Source organism: Coccomyxa subellipsoidea, assembly GCF_000258705.1.
Source record: "Coccomyxa subellipsoidea C-169, whole genome shotgun sequence".
Lineage (NCBI taxonomy): Eukaryota > Viridiplantae > Chlorophyta > Trebouxiophyceae > Coccomyxaceae > Coccomyxa > Coccomyxa subellipsoidea.
Genome location: NW_005178033.1, coordinates 1,277,455 through 1,299,240, shown reverse-complemented (window position 1 = coordinate 1,299,240; position 21,786 = coordinate 1,277,455). Strand labels below are relative to the sequence as shown.

The window sequence follows — 21,786 nt, the reverse complement described above, 5'->3', positions numbered from 1 at the left end:
TGTCGGCCACAACATCATAATCAACATGAAGGACTGTTCGGCTGGCCTGGCCTCAAAATGACACATTGACCTGCAGAGCTCAGAGCGACACCCCATTGCGGGTGAATCTAAAGCGGAGCCCGGAACTTGCCCTGCCGGGCAGGTTCTGTGACTCCTCTGCACCCTCGCCTGGGTCCTGCTGCGGCCCACCCGCGCTGCCCTCTGCCTTCTGAAGCTCTTCCAGGCTGCGCTGCCGGCCCCTTTTCAGCCTCCCCTGGCCGGGCCCCCTGTCGTCATCCTGATCCTCCTCGCTGTGATCAGCCTTCTTCTCCGCCGACCTGGTGCCCTGCCGCCTGGGCCATCTCCCGCTGGCTGCCGCAACTGCATCGCCATTCTCAAGAGCCGCGCCGCCGCCGCCTCTGCACGGGAGCACTGGCGTCGTGGACGCCGCACGCCGCCGCGTACTGCGCGCCGGAGACGGCAGCGCGCCGTCCTCCGCCGGTGCGCCACGGTCGGGCGTGCCCATTAGTTCCCCTGCCGCCAATCCGTTCGGAAGGATGGGCGCAGACAGCTCCCGGCCGCTGCGCAGGGAGTGCCTCGAGATGGAACGGCGGCTCGCCTCCGGCTCGGGGCTGGCGGCCGCCGGCGGCGGCTGCGCAGCGGCTGCTGCGGCGGCGCGCCGGGGTGGCCGGGCCGGCCCGTCGGCGGAGGCTGGGGGCGGCAGCGGCGGCGGTGGGGCGGACCTCAGCAGCTGCCCGATGGGCGGCGATTCCAGGCCGTGGACCCGGCTGCTCACGCGCAGGCGCACCACCGGAAATCTGCCCGGTGCGCTAGCCGCCGCTGCATCGTCGCTGCCACTGGCGCCAGCGGTTGCCGGCTCCCGGGAGCGCAGGCCCCATCGTACGCTGCGTGCGTCCTGGCCGTGGGCGGGTGCGGAATGGTGCCCGTCCCTGTCTAGCCGCCGGGTGTGCCTGTGTGAGAAAGCTGCGCCGTCTGCTTCGGGCGAGTACCTGCTGACCATCTGGCGCAGCCGCGAGGGGAACCTGCTGTGACCGCCTAGAGGAATGCCGTTGGCCTCTCTGTGGTCCAGTGTGCCAGCATGCCTGTGCAAGGACCGGCGCCTGGTGTGCCTCGAAGGAGCCGCCTCCTCCTCATCGTCCTCATCTGGCACATCAGAGCACAACGCCGTCAACATCACAAGGCTAAGAGACTCGCACAACAGCTTTCAAGGCAAGCCCTCACAGTTACGCGCAACTCAATTAGTTGAGGCGACAGGACAGCAGTGCAGCATGACCCCAACTGTTCAGCTGTCATGCATGCCCTTGCACACAGTGCCCCAGCTGAGAATACGGCCAAAGTGACCAGACTGCTTGGGCACAGGAGCTGTTGCGGCGCACCATCTGATGTGGCCTCAATGGCGCCGAGTGCGTTGTTGTGCCCGCGTCTGCGCAGGCTACGCGGCCGCCTGGCAAAGTGGTGAAAGCCTGCGCTGTCCTCGTCATCTTGGCCATCTTCGTCCTCTGAAATCTCCACCTCCTCATCATCATCGTCATCATCCACCCCTGTGGCCTCATTGATGACTACCTCCTGCCCTTGCACTGCCGCAATGATGCACCCGGCCAGCTCTGCACACCACAACCATAAGATCTGCTCAGCCTCCATGCTGAGCACAGAGCCATGTGCCTCCTGCTCCTCAACGCCAAATGCAGAGCTCAACGCCAAAACTGCAGAGCTGAAGAGTCCGTGCACAACATGCCAACAGCTGCCATGCAAACATCTCAGATTATGGATAATCACAACAGCATGCAACTATGGTTCCTATGAGCTGCCGAGTAGAAACACTTGCACCCTCATGGAAGTGCTCTCTCATTTCCCCTTCCCCGTCAACAATATGGCAATCTGGAGATAGTACAAAGGAGTGTCTACGCACCCTCTGCAAGTTGAGCGACCTCGGAGCCCTCCCCGTTGAAGAGCACGGCATTGGAAGAGATGGTGCGCGCATCGTGCTGCAGCGCCTGCGGCTGCCGGTAGTAGCCGCTCTTCACCCGCTCCAGCACGTCAGGAATGGCCAGCGGCAGGGGAACCACCGCAGTGTACCACACCGGCGTGTCTGCCCACCACAACGCCATTCAGTCTTCTATGCGCACCTCCTCCTTGCAGCTTAGCAGGTCATGACAGACTGATGTATCCATAGCTGATGACTAAGTGTGAAAGTCCTGGGTGCATTGCTGGAGGACATGGAGGAGAGCGGCTGGAACACCATCCATAGCAAGGTGAGACTGCTCAAAATGGACGCCAAACCAGCTGGGTTGTGACACCAGGCGTGAAGTGCAGGCTCGCATGACCAACAGGGTGGTCGCAAACTTGACCTTGCCAAGAATGTCTCTGAAGGAGGCGGACGACACTCAAAGCAGTGGTCAACAAGGTCATGAATTTCTTTACTGCAATTTGATCTTAAAGATCTTAGGGATAACTGTACCATTGCTGTTGGCGTGGCGGCACTTCAGGGACTCACCGCCATCGCCGGTGCTGTAGACGGCGTCGGGCGTGGGTGTCTCAGCGAACAGCTGGAAGCGTGGGGCGCGCGAGAGGCGCTCCAGGGCGGCTTGAGCGCGCTGCTGCAGGCTGGGCTCCAGCGCCGGTGCCTCCGCCAGCACCTCCTCTGGCTGCACGTCCTCGTTGAACATCTCCCAGGGGCTCTGCTGCGACGGGTCCGCTCCCTGCCACATCATGCGCCTCTTACTAGCATGTTGTCTTTCCTGGCACTTGATCTGCGCACTGTTGTCATTGTATTTGTTTTGATCCCCCAACTTGACACAGATCAAATGCTTGGATCTAGAGTCAGCTCCTGCTTGAGGCCGTTAACTGATTATGTGCGAAACAATGATAGACACAGAGGGCACACTGGTTGTTTGTGTGGACAAATAGAAAGGCTGCTGTGATGGGTGCTGGGCTGGGTGCGCACCACAGGCTCGTCCCAGTGGATGGTGAAGCGCTCCCAGAGGCTCTCGCTGCCCCAAGGGTTCTCCAGCAGCTGGCGCGCCTCATCAGGCCCCAGGAATTCCTGCTGGTCACACACCACCTGCCCCGACCACCACTGCCCCCGCCCCGGCTCCTCATCCGGATAGTACACCTGAGCAACAGCCCACCCTCTTCACAACGCGGTCTCAAATTCAAGCCACCCAACCCAACACACCATCCTGCATGTGCTGTGTCCTTATGACTTCACCGAGGGACATGGCTCTCTCAAATAAATATCAGCCATGTGCATTCAGCCTCAATCCCTGGTTGCTATTGGAGACCAAGCCCCGGTGATATAATCAAATGACCAACACTACAAAAGCCCAGGAGTATTTAATTGGACTGACAATATAACCCCCATTCCAACAGAGCTGAACAAAAACAGGGATGGAAATAAAATGGAGGCCTGGGCACCTGGCACTTGTCGAGCTCGTGCCAGTCGCGCTGCACGGAGACGTCGAAGCGCGAGCGCAGGACGATGAACTCGGCCTGCCCGTGGTGCGGCGGCGGCATCTCCAGCTCGAACTCGCGTCCGGCCAGCGGCGACCCCTCGTCCGTCAGCGCCAGCCGCAGCACTGCCATCGTGTCGTGGTGCGCGTCGGCACTGATCTCGTACCGCAACGCCACCACGCGCGCCGGCTCCGCCTGCCGCATCCGCGCCCCCCGACTGCCCGCCTGCATTTAGTAAAATGCAGATCTTGGTGACACCTGTGCCGAAGGGTATTGCCATACATTTTAAATGAGATCCTTCTAAGATATAGACTTCCCTGCCTCTGCAGCACAAGCTGAACATATCGGCATACAGCTTCTTGTGCATGGCAACAAGCACCCTGCGCATGCTCCAGCAATTCTGTCCTGTTTTGGGCGGCCCCTTGAACATCCTTGGAGTATTTGTGGGGTTACTTAGGAAAATTGCTCAAGCGCCCAGAAGAGACCATCCATCAAAATCAGACGAGAAGCAGAGCCATCTCTGTCACATGGCCAGATGACAGATCCACAAGAGAGCTTCGTGAAGGGGAGGATGGGGCCTCACGGCGGTGGAGACGACTGTGTCCCAGGGGCCGCGGCGCTTGTCGTTCATCTTCTCAAAGTACAAGCGGTGCCCATGCTGCAGGTACACCACGTCGTCGCCCAGCTGCGGCACATACACGCCTGGCGTCTGGGCCAGGACCTGCGCACCCGCCATGCACCTTCTCAATGCACCTGCAATCTCACCGAAAAGCCCCGCGCAAAGGACGCATGGACGCATTGCAGATGACAGCTGATTTGCTATCCTCTGGACCCTAATAAACAGATCACCTGCTCACCTAAAGGTACCTTCGTAAACAAGCGAACAAGCAGGAATACCAGGAAAAGCCTGCCCCAGTCTCGGGGACAACAAGACAGTGAACCTGTGAAACACAATATATTTACTGGCAATAGCATGCTTGCAAAAGGGGGCCAGCATATGCACCTGGAGCCAGGAGTACGCCTTGAAGGAGCGGCCCTCAGCGGCGGCGCCCTCGGCATGCACGGCCTGCGCGCGCAGCCGGCTGCGGTTGCGATTCTGCAGCCGCGCCTCCCGCTGCCGCCGGCGCGACTCCTGCCGCTCCCGCTCCCTCTCACGCTCGCGCTGCCGCTGCGATCCGCCCGGCGCCGCACCCGTCCGCCTCCGCAGCAGCCTCCGCGTCCCGGGCCCGCTGCCGCCCTGCCAGCCAGTATTCTCTCTTCAGTGCACACCGCATTGTGACAATCATTGGCAAAAATCAGGCCCGAATGTCAGGGTATTGCTGACAATACCAGAAAATGGCATTTCTTCTCTACCTTAGAATGGTGATGCTGAATGGGAACGTGCACAGAGAAGATATGCCCATTGCTGGGTGAGGCAGGGGTAGTCTTCGTTGTATGTGTGAAGAGGCGCTTCAAAGGATCATCTAAGGCCCACAGTGGACAGATGGGACTGCAGAATATTTGTAATTAGGCGCACCTCGCTGGCGTTGTCCTCTTCCTCGCCAGAGCTGTACTCCGACCCGCTGGTGCCGGGGGCCTCATCGGCAACGTCCGCTGTGGCGCCCCGGCGCGGCCGTTTGCTGGCGCGCGACGGCCGCGCGGAGCCCTCTTCCATCATCAGCTCCACCTGCCTCCGCTCGCGCATCTCCGCGCGCCGCGTTGCCCGCCGCTCCCTGTTGTCCTCGCTCTCCTCATGCTCACCCGCCTCTCCGCCCCCCCTGAACGCACATCAATCTCTACACTCAGAAACGCATGCTTAGCCTGAGATGTTTCTCTACCCCTTGTGTTTCCCCTTTGTGTAACAATCTGTGCCCCTTGTGGTTTCCCTTGTGTTCACAAACTCCTTCATTCTGTCCTTGTGATCTCCCTTGTGTCACAAACGTTTCCCCTGGTATTTTCCCTTGTGTTACACAGGCCATTGTGTAAAATTGGCTGCAATACTTGCCCCCCTGTGTAACACAAGGGAGAGCACAGGAGAAACAAATCATAACACAGGACCTGCAGTTTGCCTTGTGTTCGCCTTTACATGCCACCTTCTGATCATAACTGGCGATTCATGCAAGCAGTTTGCATCATGCAGCCCTTTACTGGCAACAGCACCTGCACTCCATTCACTCTTCCACGGTTTTTTCCTGGTTATACTGTGCTGCATGGTCAAGACAACAAGCAGGAACATAAAGGTCAGTCGCTAGAACGGTGGGGCCGGCAGGAAAACACCGGTTCCTGCTGCGTAGCTGGCGAGCCTGCTGGCGTGCAGAGGCTCTTGTGGGCCGCGCCTCCGCATGGAGCCACCCGTCGCTGTCCTCATCGCTGGTGAAGGCAAAGTCATTCAGCGAGTCCGCATCGTCCTGCGGCGCACAAGGCGCTGCCAATTTACATGTGCACCCCTTCTGCCGCCCTCTAAGGAGCAGGACACATGCTGCTCACAAGCACCACAGTAGGCAAAAAAATTAAGATTGCCTTCCCATCAAGCATGCAAAGCAGGAAGAACAGACCTTGCACTGGAGGCACCGTAGAGACAAAAATGAATGTACAGAAAGGCTTTCTCACCTCCAGCCGGTTGAGCGCCCTGACCTGCTCGGCCTGCCGCGAGCTGGCGGCGCGGCTGCCGTCCGGCGGGGCGCGGCCGGCGCGCGCCGGCTGCTGCTGCTGCTGTGGCTCGGAGGGGCCGGCCTGCGCTGCTGGCACCTGTGACTCCACAAGCTCGGCCTGCAGCATGCGCTCATGCGCCCGCGCCACCGCCAGCTGAATCTCCTCCTCTGAGCCTCCCGCTTCCTGCAGTGCACGAATCTCACGTTTGTGACGTCTTGCCTCCCATGAGCTTGTATAGTTGTCAGCTCCAGGCCTTCAAGAAGGGGTTCCCAAGATAGGCATTCTGCTGCAAGTGAAGTGCGAGAAACACGGTGTGTTCTTTTGAGGGAGTCAATTATGAGTCAGTGGCTAATCTGTGGCGTATTTCTCTGTTCTTTTGGACTGAGTGAGGCCAGACCTGGCTCTGCCAGGCAGCGGCGGTGAGGGTGGGGCCGGCTTGGATGAGGGCGTTGGGCAGCATGCCCGGCTGCGCGCGCAGATCCACGGCCACCTCCGCCTCCGACATGCGCCCCAGCCGGCCCTCTCGCCGCGCCGCCTGGATGCTGGGCGGGTACGGCTCCCCCAGGAAATCCACCAACGTGTCACTGCAGCACAATAAAAATGACCCTTTAGATTGTGGTCCACCTCTCATGCCTACAGATACCAATTAGCCAAGAGAGAATGCAAACAACCCTAAGACAGAACAAGCGCCAATTATGGGGGTACGGGCTGCCTCACAGGTGCGACAGAGTGCTGCTTCTGGTGCCTTTTACATTCAGCAGCCCCACTTACAACTTTTCAATGCAGGCAGAGGAACTTGACACCCCATCATGCATGCCCTAATTTAGTCAGAAGTGAATACGAGCAGAAACGCACTTGTGCTGGCTGATGTGCGGCGGCTGCTGCGAGTCGACATCGAGCACAAACTGGTTGGCATCGCGCACGAGGGGAGCATAGTCGCCGGAGAGGAAGTGGTCGTAGAGGGCGCGCGCGGGGAAGGAGAAGTTGCCGCAGCTGTACAGGTGCCACTGCCCCGCCACGTCCGCCACCACTACGGATGCGCCGTCCGCCGACCAGTGGCCGTCCACCAGCTGGATGGGGTCGCACCAGCGGTCCCCCACCGGCCGCGTGTCCTGCGTCGAGAACCTGCAGGCACCAGCTCGATCCAATTTAATTTCTATTACTTTTCTGTAGGTGAGCTGGACATGATTGAGGCCCTTGAGTAGGGCCGCCAGAGCACTCCTTTCTGTTGCCTGCTATGTTCGCTAATTCTGAGTGGAAAAAATAAAGCAGAAGATCAGCTGCCTGATGAAGAAATTGGCCGGTGGCATGCTCATTTATAGGCGATAGCCATCAGGGACCAACGGGGACATCACAACGCAGGGGAAGCCTAGGTTGCCGCAGCTGCAGGTCCAGCCCCAGAACATGTGTGGGAATCTGTGCAGGCCCCACCTGGCAAGGGCACGGCCGGCGAGTATGTCCCAGATAATGGTGAGGCCGTCGTAGCCGGCGGACATGGCCAGGCGGTGGTCCAGCGGGTGGCATTCCAGCACATGCGCGCGCCCGGCATGCCCCTCCAGCCGCTGCAGCAGCTGCCCGCCCCACGCATCCCACACGCGCACGCTGTCATCCGTCAGCGCCGCCAGGATCTGCCCACGCACAAGGTTGATCAAGACCTCACACAAACACTGTCCTTACTTGATGGCTGGCATGCCTTTCAAAACAAGCCACTCCCTCAAAGAAGGAAGAATACTAAAAGTCTTTTCACAGATGCCTACCAGAAATCAGAGGCCACTGCTGTGCTACTCATCAATTGCCCAGGTTGCCCCTTCTGGCAGAGCATGAGGGTGGGGGATCAGGGCAACCCAGAAGGGTAGCTGATGGCACATTTTTGCATGCAGGGACTGGGATGCGAAAAAGGACGCACCATGGAGTCGTCGCGGGTCCAGGCGACCTGGTTGATGGAATTGGTGGGGGGCGCTCGCCGCCGTCTGCGCGCATTTGCCGCGGCCGCGTCGTCCACTGGGCACGACAGCACCAGGGAGTTCACCCACATGTTGCTGATTGCACGGCCCTTCCGCTGCCTCCTCCATATCTGCACATGCCCAGGAAAACTTCCTGTAATGGCTCGTGATGGCTACCTCTTGACTGCTGGCAGCTCTCAAAAGGCATTCAGAGAAAGGGGACGCTGCGCACCCTGACGCTGCCATCCTTTGCGCCGGTGGCGACGCCCTTGCTATTGTGGCTGAACTGCAGCAGAAGCACATCGTGCCGATGCCCTTGCAGCCGACAGAGCTCTGTGGGAGATGGCAGGCTCGCAAGTGAATTGTCTTCCTCCCTGATATTGGCATGGAATTCAATTTGTCAGTCTTTGTCACGAGATTCCTTTTTTAAAGCTAAGGCATGTGTGCCAAAAAGGTATTCAGAGCATGAAATCAATAAGAAAGAGGCACCCACTTCAGCAAGTCTCCAGTCTCTGGTGTGTCATCATCATCATCTGGAGGCGCATAAACCCCCCGCGTGTTTTTCTGCCGGGTTTTGTGGCCAACGTCCCAGTGCCACACATATGTACAGCAGTCGTTGGCTCCAGCCACAATGTAGCTGGCATCTTTGGAAAAACTGCAGACCAGCAGACCTGGCGTCTCCTGCAGCCGCCACACTCTGTCAGAACAGTTATCCTTGACCTCTTCAGGCAACCCAAAATGGCAACAGTTCATGTCATATCAACCGCAGCCAGTGTCATGCAACAAAATGACCGCCCAGTCCAGGCGGGACTCACATTCTGGGGCAGCAAGCCTTGCTGCGACTCGTCCCCAGACGCAGGCGCAGATCCGTTTGCGGCGGCGGCCGCAGCCGCCGCCGCGAGGCGCAGCGAGCTGGGGCCGGGCCCTGCCGGAGTTGAAGCGCCGCGCCCATTGGAGCCGGACGGCCCGGCCGCCCCCAAAGGCGCGCCTGTGGAGGGGCCAGCGGCCGAACGGGTGTGCCGGCCAGAGTCGCTCAGGCCGCCGCCGAAGCGCGTGAGACCGCGCGTCGGCCCGAACAGCAGGGCGGCCGTGAGCACGTGCACGGCCGCGCCGCCATCCCTGGCGGACCAGATGCGGCAGGTGCCGTCCAGGGAGGAGGACAGCAGCGCGTCTGGGATGCAGGCGCAGAAATCGATGAAGGTCACCGGCGCTGTGTGGCCCAGCAGCACTGACACAGGCACCCCCAGCTGGCCATCCTGCAGACGCCAATTACATCTGCTCAGCTGCCGGATTATTAGAAAACACCAATGGCAATGCTAGAGCTGCTGCTCATGGACTGCCTGCACTTGTTGATTGATTGCAACAGGTTCTCACCGTCATGTCCCAGCAACGGATGGTGGTGTCGTTGGAGGAGGAGGCAACAATGCCATTGTCTGAGCTCAGCGCCAGATCCGTGACCTCCCCCTCGTGCCCGCGGCAGGACATGAGCAGCAGTGCTGTCTCCACGCTCCAGATCTGCATGCACGCTTCATCAGCGCTATGCACTGATACCCTCGCAAGTATTGTGGGTGCCAGCTTAGAAAGTCTTCCACTGTGCTGCGCAAGACAGTGTTGCCACTAGATAGCAGGCCACCTTGACCAGGCGGTCATCAGAGCCGGTGATGATGCGGCGGCCGCTCCGGTCAAAAGCGATGCAGTACACAGCAAAGTGGTGGCCCCGCACTGTCCGCTGGTAGCGCAGCTGCTTTATGAACTGCTCAGGCGGCAGCAGGTTCCCAGGCGCTCTCACAGAGGGGCTCCAGCCGAGCTCTCTGAGGAGAGCCTTCTGCAGGACAGATGGCACGCTGCTGTGTGGCCGCAGCCAGGGTGCCACATGGCTAGCTTCCTCCGCTGGCTCTGACTTTCCATCTTGCAACGCAAGGATGGATGTCAGGGCACCTGCACGCGCCATCAGCTTTTGAAGGGCACCATAAGTGCACCCCCACGCCTCTAGTATGCTGGCAGCATGTCTGCCTTGTCAGGCAATTCGGCATGCACCCCAGATCACGCCAGTGGGGAGGGTCTGGCAGACCTGCGTCCAACAGGCTGGTGAGGCCCTGGCTGCTGCTGTTGCCGCTGCTCTGCCTGACATGGGAGAGCACAGCCAGGAGCTGCTGAAGCCATGTCTGTGGCACATGGGAAAAGCGCTCCTTCAATTCCTCGTATGTGAGCCCATGCCTAGCCCCTGCAAAGCATTCCAACACCTCGCAAATGCTGCCATGCGCCAGTAGGAGAGCTGAGACCCCGTCTGCATATCCACTGCTGGAAAGCAGCAAGGAACTTGGACAGCTTACCATATATGTCTGTGCGTGAAGGTAGCAACTGGTGCTTCAAAGCTTCTTCTTGAAAAACAGCGGCAGCCTGTCGGCAAGGTCCAAGAGAGAGGTAGTGCAGGATCAGGAAGTGGAGCTCAGACGCATCCACCTGATACAACACTCATGATACCGGATGTCAGACGTGTACAGGGTACTGCAGCTCAGCTTTTCGCGGTAATGGCTGGTTCTTGAAATATTGTTTATTTTTTCAATAATTGCAATCACACAATTGCTCGTTAGAGTCAAGGGACCGAGCTCCCACAAGCCGAGTCTCAGTGAACAAGATGTTTTCCAGGTACCTCGGACATTATATATGAAGCATAGTCATTCCAATCACTGTGAATTTAAAGCGTCCATGTCGGTGCCCAATGATGCGAAAATGCGCATATATCGTCCTTCGAAGTGTTATGCTCTTCACCAATGAGAAGCCAAGATCTGAACCTCACACTTGAAGCGATACTATTTTCAAGGAAGCAATTGTGCAAAATAAGAAAAGTAGCACACTACAGAATTTAGCTTGGTACAATCTGCACTCTCAGTGAGTATCTCACTCAGTGAGTCTTGGTGTGACTCAGAACATGCATGTGCAGTGCACGTGCCAATTTCTCACCAGCAACCCAAATTGTACTCAATTCTGTGGTTACCTGCATGTGTTTTACCAATGGCCAATTGCAATCTGCCATATGATCATTTTACACCTCTGATCTTGAATTCACTGGCTCGAAGACCATGCATCATGCCCCGCCGGCCGCCCTGCCTGAAGCGTGGATTGTATGAATGTAAAGGTGATGATATTTTTCATTGCCGTATTCTTACATGATACGGTAGAGTCCAATGTTAAAGTTGATTCGTTCCATCATGTGTGTAGACTGGAAGCTATCCACGTCCAACTTGGTGCTCTCACATGCACTCAATGTTTGAGGTTCATTGACATGCGCATGCCAGTGCGCGCATGCAGTTCATTCACAGCATTCAGAAAGTGTTCAGCTGACCCGCTCCTGCCACTCCCAGCAAAGCATGCAACACAGTGCACGACCAATGACAATCTGTCCCTACAAAATGTCACGGTCTGCACTCGCGCACCTCCGGCATGAAATAGCTCAGCAGACTGTGCGCACAAAATTGTAGATGTACAGGTTGCAACACAGACATTGCCAGCTGGTGTGCTCATGCTAGGGCCAGCTTCAGAAGAGCCATGCGGATGTACAAGCCGTTCTTTGTCTGGCGGAAATATGCTGCACGTGGGTCAGAGTCCACCTCAGGCTTGATCTGCAGGTGCGCACAGAGGCGAGCGTCAGTCCCAATAGCAGCAGGAAGTGCGGTTATAGAGCAGGCAGCAAGGGGGACTCACCTCATCAACACGAGGAAGAGGGTGCATGATGACAGCATCCTTCCGCAGAATCTTCATCGTGTCCTTGTCGATGATGTACTTCCCTCGCGCCTCCTCATAATCTTGTGGTCTGTCCTGCACAGCAGGAAGGCCCGAAACTCTTGGCACACTGTACCTTGCATACCACATCTGTGCGAACACACTTTACAGGACCCCTGCTGGACACGACTACATAGCTGGACAAGAGAGGCTTGCCTGGAAGCGCTCTTTCTGGATGCGAGTCTGGTACAGCACATCCACATCGCCTGCCACTTGGGCCAGGTCATCCACCTCCTCCCATTCCACATTCCTACCTGTCAGAAATTCCTTGATATCCTCCTGCAAGACACTGACGATTCATGAGACCTTTCAAAGCAGTGGCATTTTGACTTGAGCATGCAGAAAGTTTTGGAGAGGCAGCTGGGCAAAGTGAGAAGGGGCATGCCTGCATCCGGACGACGTCAGGGGCCACAAAGTAGAACTTGATGCCCTTGTACATGGAGAGCAGGTAAGCCAAGGAGCGGACAGTCCGCCCGTTTGCCAGGTCGCCAACCAAGCCGATGCGCAGGTTTTCCAGACGTCCGATCTCTCGCTGGATGGTGTACACATCCAAGAGGGCCTGCGCAGAGGTGGCTCCGTATTAGCAGCATGATGGATCTAAACCATCCAATCACTCTGGTCTCTGATTGATTGTGTGTGGAGATTCTGTTGACACTATCCTCAGGGTCAGGAGAGCAGCACCACAACAGTGAGCTGTAGGTGGAGTCCACACCTGTGTGGGGTGCTGACCCGGACCATCGCCAGCGTTGATGATGGGAATGGATGCCACTGAGGCCGCCGTTCTGGATGAGCCCGCCTGGAAGTGCCTCAGCACTATGCAGTCTGCGTACCCCTCTACTGTCCGGATGGTGTCTGCAACAGACACAAAATCCTTGCTGTGATGCTTTGATGAGTGAGAGAAGCGGCAAAGGCAAAGGGGGGCAAGAAATGCAGCAGAAGCCTCGTGAGTGGGCTGGCTGGTGCACCCTCAAGTGTTTCTCCTTTGGCTGCTGAAGAAAATTCCCCTGCGCTCTCAGTGGAGAGCACAGTGCCCCCAAGGCGGGCCATGGCACTTTCAAAGCTCAGCCGGGTGCGCGTGGAGGGCTCATAGAAGAGGGTTGACATGATGCGGCCCTCCAGCTGCCTTGACTCTGGCGTGGCTGGGCGTATGTCCTCCATCTCCCTCGCTGTGCGGAAGATGACGCCCAAGGCATCCTGCAAGAAAGGAGCACCGGGTCACTGGCCCTCCTCCACCTGGCGAGCGTGATCACCCTGATGGCTTGATGCAAGCAATTGGTGTCTTCGAAGAATGACAGCGGTGTCACTTGACTGAACGGGAAAACACTCCTAAAATGTCCTGGAATTTTCTGGTACCTTATCAAATTGCTGAGACTCGATGACATGCTTCACTGGCAAGGTGTGCCATGGTGGTCTCACAACATCATCAACAACGTTCGAGAAGCAGATTACGTCCGCACGCCTACTGTTCGATCTTACTGCTCTGTGTGTGCTTACAGACTTTCTGATTGTCAGATTCTGGAAGAGGATCGGGCTTCCAAGAGCATGGCAACTGTGCAACATCCTGCACTCTGTCCACAACGGTGGGTCAGCTCTAAAATTTCACTGCCATCAGTTTCGACTCCCGATGTCCTGCAACTTACTCTAGTGCAAATGCTCAAATGCACATTGGGAAATATCTAAATCCAGCTGCTCTGAAACACCTTCATAATAGGTTGGTCGGCGGGCCTACTCAGCATTTCACGTCATACTTACTATTTGGTCCATGCAGCAGCATAATGCTCAAATCTGGCAATCATAAACTTCATCTGAACGCATAAGATTTCTTAAATATATCCTCAGTTTTACTGCAAGAGATCTTGCGTTGGATATCGAGAAATCGATACCGTCAATCACCAACCTGTCACAGATCTGCAACGCAGTTTGTCGCAGGTTTGCGGTAGTAGTCTGTGAAAATAATTGCTGAGTAAATCTAGAGCAATATGGGAGATACTACTCAATGGCACCTACGATCACAGCAGCCTGGAAATCCTGTAGTATTCTTCGGTGAGGCATCAATACTTACCTGTGGATGCTGTTGAGTGCCAGATAAACCAGGCATACTAATTGCCTGCAGCCTGCTGCCTGCAGACATCACGCTTGGGGGGCAGCCAGCAGGCAGAATCCAGATGGAACTCTTTGCAGACATCTGTCCAAAGACATGTGAAAATTTCAGGCAACTTTGCACTGGAGAATTCAGGTGAGCCGGGCGTCAGTATTTTCTAGTGAAAAGGATCTTCTGCCCTAGTGATTTCCTCCATGTATGCTTTCGTGCCTACAGGAAGAATGGGCTGGCAACTGGATACAAGGGCTGCGCCTTTCACCGTGTGATCAAGGGGTTCATGATCCAGGTAATTCGTTAAATTGGTCCTTGTTTGCCTGTTGAGAAAGTAATTAGTTACTTTACTTTACTATTTACTCTGGTAATCAGATTCATATGAAGGTGTAGGCATTTGATAAAAATTAGTTATTGTCCGCAGGGAGGTGACTTTCTGAAGGTAAGTCCTTTAGATCTTGGATGGGTGCAGTCGTGGTCATGCTACAGCTTCCCTCAGAGCATGCATCTTGTGCTGATGCATTTTGTGCTCGACAGGGTGACGGGACAGGCTGCGTATCCATCTATGGGTCAAGATTTGCCGATGAAAACTTTGTGGCAAAGCATACAGGCCCTGGCCTTTTGTCCATGGTAATCCCATGCAGCCAACCTGATCCCCTCATATTCATGCTCGCCAATCTCCCTTCACTCGAGTGCCAGTTTATCCAGCTGGGTTAATTTACGGGTGATCTGTTGCAGGCAAATAGCGGGAAGGACACCAACGGGTGCCAGTTCTTCATGACAGTCGGAAAAGCAGACTGGCTGGACAATAAGCACGTGGTGTTTGGAAGAGTTCTTGGCGAGGGCCTGTTGGTGTTGCGAAAGATAGAGAATGTGCAGACAGGGCCACAGGATAAGCCGAAGCTGCAGGTCCTCGTTGCAGAGTGTGGGGAGATGTGAGAGGCGACAAACAGAATATCACCCCCATCAGTTGTTTCGGCTTACAGCACATTTCTCACAATGAGGACATCCAAGGGCCTGCAATCTATTGAGTCATGCTATGGGTTACTCATTTTATGCGAGTTATGAGTAATCTTGTTGACTGATTGACCGTAATCTGAATTGCATGCGCTTCCTAATACTTCAGAGAGAAACCTACTGCTGAGCATCATGCATGCATGCAAGATTTTCTGGACATCCTCTGAATAATTGTGGGTGATCTTGCTGAGGATGTTGAGACTCTACCTAAAAGAAAAAACCCGGTTGCAACAATTTCAAATTATTCTGAAATGGAACATGTACTTTGCACAATTCAATGGATGAAACTTGTCCCAAATGATGCCGCTTGGAGCGGTAGGTCGATGGCAGCATTCAGCGTTTCCCATGCGCTTCACAATCCCCAATTGTGGCCAGCTGGCCGCGGCACGGCCATTGCCACCGTCACGGTGCCAGGGGACCTCAGGTCCCCCGCTAGCCCGAGGCAGGCTGCCTCGGGCTAGCGCTGGGCTAGGCTGTGGCTTTGATCTTGTTGACATCACTGGGCCAGAAGCTGCCAAACCTGTTGACAGGTCATGTCATGTTGGCTAGCAAAAGGGCCCAAGTAAGCGGAGCCAAAATTTTGCCCGTCCAATGCCACATGCATGGGAGATAATGGGGTGGTGCCTGCCAGCTGGCCGTCTGCAACGCCAGCCTTGTCCAAGGTCCCTGCAATCTATCTGGCGTTTCCTCATGCACAGCGTCTTTTGACTTGCCAAAAATTTCAATCGTTGAACTACCTGTCGCGACGTTTGCCAAGGCATGCAGACGTTTAGTTTGTGTACATCCATAGAGTGAAGGCTGACCATAATGGGCCACCCTGTGGTTCCCAGCAGCTTGGAGGATGAGCTCGACATTGTTATACCCACAATTCGCAACCTGGATTTCCTGGAGATGTGGAGGCCATTTTTCCAGAAATACCACCTCATAGTCATCCAGGATGGAGACCCCAACCGCGTTGTGCAAGTGCCCGACGGGTTCGACTATGAGCTGTACACGCGGCGGGATATTGAGCGGATTCTGGGAGATAAGGCCTGGTGCATATCCTTCAAGGACTCGGCCTGCCGGTGCTTCGGCTACATGGTGCGCCTAGTACTGCTTTGCCTGTTCTTGTACAGGAACCTTGAACTGGTCTGCCTGCTTGTGTGGTTGGTACAAGTGGTTCGAAAATTTTCTATGTGATGCAGGTGTCCAAGAAAAAGTATATCTACACAATTGATGATGACTGCTTTGTGGCCAACACGCCCACTGGTGAGAGCATAAATGCTCTGGAGCAGCACGTCCGCAACCTGCTCACCCCCTCCACCCCTTTATTCTTCAACACACTCTACGACCCCTTTGCAGAGGGTGCAGATTTCGTGCGCGGCTACCCCTTCTCCTGGCGACAAGGGACTCCCACTGCTGTCTCCCATGGTGAGCCTTCCAACCTACATATCTATGTGACCCGCAACGCAGAGCAATTCTCAGGGTGGTGCTTCTATATTTAGTAAGGAATATTGCATGAAGGGGTCTTTTTAGCTTTTTCAGCGTGGTCTCACTGGGCCTGAGGCACACCGCGGACTGTGCAGGGCTGTGGCTGAATATTCCTGACTACGATGCGCCCACCCAGATGGTAAAGCCTCATGAGCGCAACACCTGCTATGTGGACGCCGTGCTCACCATACCCAAGGTGCTCATGCAACTCATTCACATCTATTCCCCCGTGCTCCCATGCACCGTCGTGCTCAAGAACAACACGCTGGAAATTAAATGTGCTTGTGCATTTCATTGGCTAGCCTTGTTAGCTTGGGCTTCTGCTGGAAGAGTCTTGTGTAATGTTCCACTGGTGGTGTGCGTTGCAGGGGAGCCTGTTCCCCATGTGCGGCATGAACCTGGCCTTCAACCGGGACCTGATCGGCCCGTCCATGTACTTTGGCCTCATGGGAGATGGGCAGCCATTGGGGCGCTATGATGACATGTGGGCTGGCTGGTGCTCTAAGGTGCCTCTTTTCTCCATCAAAGCTCTTGCAAATGAGCCCAAAAGAGAAGGCTGCAAAGCCATGCCTTGGGGGTGATTCTTGAGAACATGTTCCAAATGCATGGCTGCTTGAAGGGGCATGAAGTGAATATGCTGGTCCACAGGTCATATGCGACCACCTGCTGCTGGGAGTGAAGACAGGCAAGCCCTACATCTGGCACTCCAAGGCATCCAACCCCTTTGTGAACCTGAAGAAGGAGTACAAGGGCATCTTCTGGCAAGAAGACATCATCCCCTTCTTCCAGGAGGTCACCCTGTCCAAAGAGGCCACCACGCCAGAGGCTTGCTACTTGGAACTCGCCGAAAAGGTGATCTTCTCGCCCTCTCAAAAGTACATTTTCTTTTTTGCAGTACAGGGTGGGCCACTTAGGTTTACACAAGGTGTCTGTTCATTTTCCTGGGGTGCTCCTGTGCAGCCAGATCATGTGGGCACGCAGCGGCTGGCCAACTGAGAGTGTGGGAATTCAATTTTGAGCTGGTGCGCAGGTGGCGGAGAAGTTGGGGCCCCTGGATCCTTACTTCACCAAACTGGCAAAGGCCATGGTGGTCTGGATTGAGGCATGGCGGGAACTCAACCCAAAGAAGGCGTCAGAGGAGCTTAGCAAAGCTGGTGTTGCCAAGGAGAATGGTGTAGCAAAGGCATCTGTCACACTGCCCAATGGTGCAGTCAAGGCATGAGTAGAGTGCCTCATATGAGTGTTAGTGGACTTCTTTGTACCACATCTTTCTGTGTGGGCCTTAAGAGAGGTCCCTTGCATTGTATTTGTTTTGTAGAGTGTCAAGATTGGCCCTAGAAAACCTGCAGATCCTGAACTCTGGACTTCTTGAACTTGAGCCGGTTGAACCTGGGTGAAATTTTATAGCTGGAGTGATAAACATGCCATCTCTGAGAATAAATGCATATACATGTGGGCTCTGGAATTGCAGTTTAAAGTCCTGCCTGATTAGCCTGCAGCAGGGTTGGGCAATAAAGCAGTGGGTTGGTTGGTTTGAGATCTAAAAATGCAGCAGAGCTTCCGGTTGAATTGCCAGTGACGTTTGTTGGCGCTTAATAAGTTCCATCATGGCGGAAAGTACAAAGCAGTCTACCATTTGATCCGATCAGTCATGACACAGCCACATATTGAAGTGCTGTGATGGCCTTGGCATTGATTATGCTGCTGCTTTGTTTAGACGCACTTTCATAATACGCAATCGTCCCGCTTGAGAAAAAGACTGAGATTAGGCCTTGCAGCACATAGTGTTGTAAAGTGTACATACACAGCAAACGATGCGATGATCTGTGCTACCTGCAAGCAATGATATTCTGCATCTTCACCTCTTTCTATGAGACCTAACCTTTTTGATAAACAACTCCAGTCGAAAGAGACTGGAAAGGAAGGAATAAAAGGAAATCATGGGCACTGAAGGGTTTCATTAGTCAGTGGCTCCTGCATTCTCTATCCATGCCGTGCTATAGTACACACAATACGGCTCCCTCAGCTGCCGGATGCGATTCGGCGGCCGAGGTAGCGCCGGACTGCTTCCTCCACCCATTTCCCATGGAACATCTCTGACCGTCGCATGGCCTGCGGCGCGCCTGCATTGCCCGGGCCGCCAGCATCCGCCGACAGCGCATTGCGCAGGTCCCTCGCCTGCAGCACCAGCTCACCCAATGAGGATTTATCTTCTCGTCTTGCGCCCAGTTTACATCTTAGGGGGGAATGGCCAAAGACGTCTGGGCCTGGGATGCACTTCTGGTCCACCCAGAACATTGCCAACTAGATGTGCCAGGCAGAGGTCACACAATGAAACGCTTAGTCATAAGACCCTGTCAAACCATGCTCATACTTCTGCCTGCAGACAGGTCAAGAGGTCTTATGGTTCGCGGCGTCGACCTCTGAGTGGCACAGAACATGTCTAGTTTTGAACAACGAAGTTCAAGGGGGTCCGGCAGGGGGGGAGCCGCACCTGGCTGGCGATGAGGGCATTGATGAAGTCGACGGGCGACTGCGAGAAAGCCAGGAAGAAGTTGCGCCTTCGCGACGTCTCCTCTATCCTCTGCAGGAGCCCGGCTATCTTGCGGTCCAGCTGCATGCACACAAGGAACCCCGTCAGGTCTCCTCTGGATATCCACATGCATGCATAGCCAGAGCAGGCACATGCTGGACTGACGCTTGTCAAGTGCACATTCTCCGATGACAGGAAGATAGGGCCGCGTATGAGAGCGCAGCCTGAGCATATGGAGGGCCTGACCACATCGATCTCAGGATCATGCACGGGCGGCGGAGCGCGGTCCTCCCCCAGCCGCAGCGGCACCTCAATGTCAATATCAAAGCACTCCCTCCGCGCCTTTCCTTGTGTCCTGCACAATGACCTCGACCATCAATCCCCTTACCCGATCGCATGCTGCCCATCCATTCTGATGTGGAACACCATGTTGAAATCGATGTGACGGGTTGTGCATGTGCACTGAAAATGCAGGATGATGAAAGGGACGCTATGTTACACAAAGTGCATGCCTCACAAGTTTACTCCAAGAATGAAGTGGCATGTGTTGGACCTGATGGTGTACTCCAGCTTTGGGGTGGGAACGCGTGTCAGCATGTGCCCGATGCGCTCAGAGAGCGAAGAAAGCTTGACCACCTTGTCCCCCAACAGGGCGCCCAGCCGCTCGTCGCAGTTCACCAGATCCGCCTGATTGGGCATCTGCACCCAGTGTGGACAGCCTCTATTCATATGCAAGGCACCCCTTCAGCTTGTGAACAAGCCTGCGTTCATACGCATTGTGCAGATGCTCATGTTCTCCAAGGTTACAGATGGCCTTCCAGGCTAGTTGAGCCCTGCACAGGTGGGGGCTAGTACCTGCAGCTTGTTGAGGCTGATGTAGTGCCAGAGGGCATGCAGGATGCGCTGGCGGCTGCCGTGCTGCATGCCTGTCAGGTCCGCCAGGGCCGGGCTCAGCGTGAACAGCTCCGGCGCATGCTCTGCATCCACCTCTATCTGCACCGCCACGTCCTGCTGCCCTCGCCGCCTGCACCAGCAGCCTCGACTCAGCGCTTGGCTGCTCTCAATTGGCCAGGGAAGAGTATCCCAGCTTGAGCACGGCATCCTTTCATACATGCTCCCTGCAGCCGGCTGTGGAATAAGCAATCCCTGGGCTGCTGAATATGCAATCCTTGGGCTGCAGATGGTGCACAATATATTGGCTGTTACAAAGAACAACAATAATAATTATAATTGCATGCCTTTCCTGCAAGAGGCAAGGTGCGTCTGCAGAAACGCTGCAGGTAAAGGCTGTTGCAGAGATTTAGGGCTTCGACAACATGCTGCACGATTGCAAAGACGTCGGCAACACAAAGCTAATGACAGATATGCCCACCTGATGCTGAAACTTCCCTTATGGGGACCCTCGTGGACAGCCTTGGTCCACGTGATCTCGCCATCGCTGGGGTACAGCTGCGGGTCCAGCCGGATGGAGAGCCTCCGCAGGTAGGACGACATGGGCGGCCCCTTGCTAGCTGGCGCTGATGCCACAACTACGGCTGGCTGGCCCGGAGCCGAGGGTGCGGCCGGTGCGGCTGTTCCCTCCGCCTCTGCCAGATCTAGTACCCTGCCGGATATATCAAACTCCCAGGAGGGCGGCTCCGCTGCATTGCCAGAACAGGACATTCAATTCTTGTTGATCCAGATTAGAATTTGGCTAGTTGATTTAGTAGCTGCGATCATACAGAGGAACACGCAGCCACATTTGTACCTGTAGCTGACGGGGTGCTGCCGCGGTTGCCTTGGTGGAAGTGCCGGCTCTGCAGGTAGAGGCGCAGCTTCTTGGGCACCCTTTTTTGATTGCCCACGAGCGCTGTGATATATGCTCTGTGGGAGGCCATGATCGCGTCCAGCTGGCGCTCCAGATCTGCTGCTGCGCTGAACAGCGCCGACTGTGGCAGCTCTGGCACCACCTGCACATGCACAATTGACACTTCAGGAGTGCAACGGCCTTTTGGTGGAAAAATAAAATGAGAAATCTTGAGATCGTGTGAACACTGTGGGTGCTACGACAATGCAAATGGTGGTGCCGCACCCTGTCGGACGCCGCTTTTTCTGGCCCCTTCTTCTTCTTTTGCCGCTTCAATGCAGGCAGTAACTCAGCCGACTTCATGGCAGCTGCGGGCTGCTTTGCAGCCACCGCAGGCTTGATGAGCACCGGCGCTTGTTGCTGTCCGGATGGCCCTGGAGTGCTGCCAGGCAGCGTCTGCCCAGCTTGCAGGACTGGCAGCTGCGGTCTGGGCTGCTGCTGCTGTATGTGCTGCATCATAGCATGCTGCTGCGCTTGTTGGTATTGCATCGGCGGGCGCTGCTGCTGAGGATACAGAGGAAGCTGCTGCTGTGCCTGCTGCTGTGGAGGGGTAGGCTGCATGTTGACCAGAGCTCTTGGCAATCCAGGTCCCTACTCCGCGCAGGGCTTCAAACTACTGGTGTCTCCTATCCTCCCCTATTGTATCTCATAAGGATTGCATTGCGAGGATCCACTTTTCGTAACTCCAATAGCAGCTACCAGCAAGTGCAACAGCAATGGATCGTAATATTGACAGAGCCTTATGGGCTTGCTACGTGCAACGCACACGTGCTACTCTGGGCGAAATACATCGATGATGGTGGCAACACTTATACGTGTGTGAGATTTCGCAGAGCACCACTGTGGAGAGCATGAAAGTGGCCTTCTGTCGATGCTTTCTTTTGAGTGCAATAGTACCACGCACGATGAATAAAGATCCTTCAATACTTTTGCGATTATTTGCGATTTGTTGCAACTGTGCATCTTCGATGTCATGTTCCTCATGTTGAGTGCCCGATGCTGGCCCTGTGGGCAATGCTGG

The 21,786-nt window shown here is 55.6% G+C and overlaps 5 protein-coding genes across 5 annotated transcripts; 2 read left to right on the top strand and 3 right to left on the bottom strand.

Annotated features, from left to right (window-relative positions):
• Positions 1–79: 79 nt before the first annotated feature.
• COCSUDRAFT_56052 (hypothetical protein) lies at positions 80–10,503 on the bottom strand (the record flags this gene model as incomplete). Its single annotated transcript, XM_005646849.1, has 22 exons — positions 80–1,143; positions 1,377–1,604; positions 1,910–2,089; positions 2,459–2,699; positions 2,945–3,112; positions 3,415–3,675; positions 4,034–4,171; positions 4,454–4,687; positions 4,967–5,207; positions 5,707–5,837; positions 6,040–6,264; positions 6,479–6,665; positions 6,937–7,206; positions 7,513–7,709; positions 7,988–8,155; positions 8,257–8,310; positions 8,514–8,705; positions 8,840–9,280; positions 9,399–9,539; positions 9,658–9,962; positions 10,096–10,248; positions 10,488–10,503. The coding sequence occupies 22 exons, from the start codon at positions 10,501–10,503 to the stop codon at positions 80–82; spliced, it is 5,235 nt and encodes a 1,744-aa protein (XP_005646906.1).
• A 1,042-nt stretch (positions 10,504–11,545) lies between these two features.
• COCSUDRAFT_29636 (aspartate carbamoyltransferase) lies at positions 11,546–12,916 on the bottom strand (the record flags this gene model as incomplete). The annotated part of the gene is made up of 6 exons (XM_005646848.1): positions 12,773–12,916; positions 12,520–12,659; positions 12,193–12,366; positions 11,951–12,086; positions 11,730–11,830; positions 11,546–11,647 (listed from the first exon to the last, which is right to left on the bottom strand). The coding sequence occupies exons 1-6, from the start codon at positions 12,909–12,911 to the stop codon at positions 11,546–11,548; spliced, it is 792 nt and encodes a 263-aa protein (XP_005646905.1). The 5' UTR covers positions 12,912–12,916.
• Positions 12,917–13,647: 731 nt separating this feature from the next.
• Positions 13,648–15,125, top strand: COCSUDRAFT_24264 (cyclophilin-type peptidyl-prolyl cis-trans isomerase). The gene is made up of 6 exons (XM_005646847.1): positions 13,648–13,850; positions 13,935–14,043; positions 14,125–14,194; positions 14,324–14,341; positions 14,437–14,529; positions 14,638–15,125. The coding sequence occupies exons 1-6, from the start codon at positions 13,787–13,789 to the stop codon at positions 14,836–14,838; spliced, it is 555 nt and encodes a 184-aa protein (XP_005646904.1). The 5' UTR covers positions 13,648–13,786; the 3' UTR covers positions 14,839–15,125.
• Positions 15,126–15,629: 504 nt separating this feature from the next.
• COCSUDRAFT_24261 (UDP-forming alpha-1,4-glucan-protein synthase) lies at positions 15,630–17,945 on the top strand. Its single transcript, XM_005646846.1, has 6 exons — positions 15,630–15,996; positions 16,101–16,326; positions 16,482–16,582; positions 16,755–16,892; positions 17,035–17,238; positions 17,417–17,945. Exons 1-6 carry the CDS (start codon positions 15,724–15,726, stop codon positions 17,606–17,608), a joined length of 1,134 nt encoding a protein of 377 aa, XP_005646903.1. The 5' UTR covers positions 15,630–15,723; the 3' UTR covers positions 17,609–17,945.
• Positions 17,946–18,408: 463 nt separating this feature from the next.
• On the bottom strand, positions 18,409–21,224 carry COCSUDRAFT_42687 (hypothetical protein; the record flags this gene model as incomplete). The annotated part of the gene is made up of 8 exons (XM_005646845.1): positions 18,409–18,564; positions 18,881–19,000; positions 19,100–19,274; positions 19,473–19,618; positions 19,775–19,943; positions 20,292–20,559; positions 20,667–20,868; positions 20,991–21,224. The coding sequence occupies 8 exons, from the start codon at positions 21,222–21,224 to the stop codon at positions 18,409–18,411; spliced, it is 1,470 nt and encodes a 489-aa protein (XP_005646902.1).
• Positions 21,225–21,786: the final 562 nt, after the last annotated feature.

Bases quoted from the DNA above. Each gene is read 5' to 3' on its own strand.
- COCSUDRAFT_24264 (XM_005646847.1), top strand. From the start codon at position 13,787: ATGGGAGATACTACTCAATGGCACCTACGATCACAGCAGCCTGGAAAT. The intron at 13,851-13,934 runs GTGAGGCATCAA...TGCTGCCTGCAG, and splicing joins AAATCCTGTAGTATTCTTCG to ACATCACGCTTGGGGGGCAG. The intron at 14,530-14,637 runs GTAATCCCATGC...GATCTGTTGCAG, and splicing joins GCCCTGGCCTTTTGTCCATG to GCAAATAGCGGGAAGGACAC.
- COCSUDRAFT_24261 (XM_005646846.1), top strand. From the start codon at position 15,724: ATGGGCCACCCTGTGGTTCCCAGCAGCTTGGAGGATGAGCTCGACATT. The intron at 16,327-16,481 runs GTGAGCCTTCCA...CGGACTGTGCAG, and splicing joins TCCCACTGCTGTCTCCCATG to GGCTGTGGCTGAATATTCCT. The intron at 16,893-17,034 runs GTGCCTCTTTTC...GCTGGTCCACAG, and splicing joins GGGCTGGCTGGTGCTCTAAG to GTCATATGCGACCACCTGCT.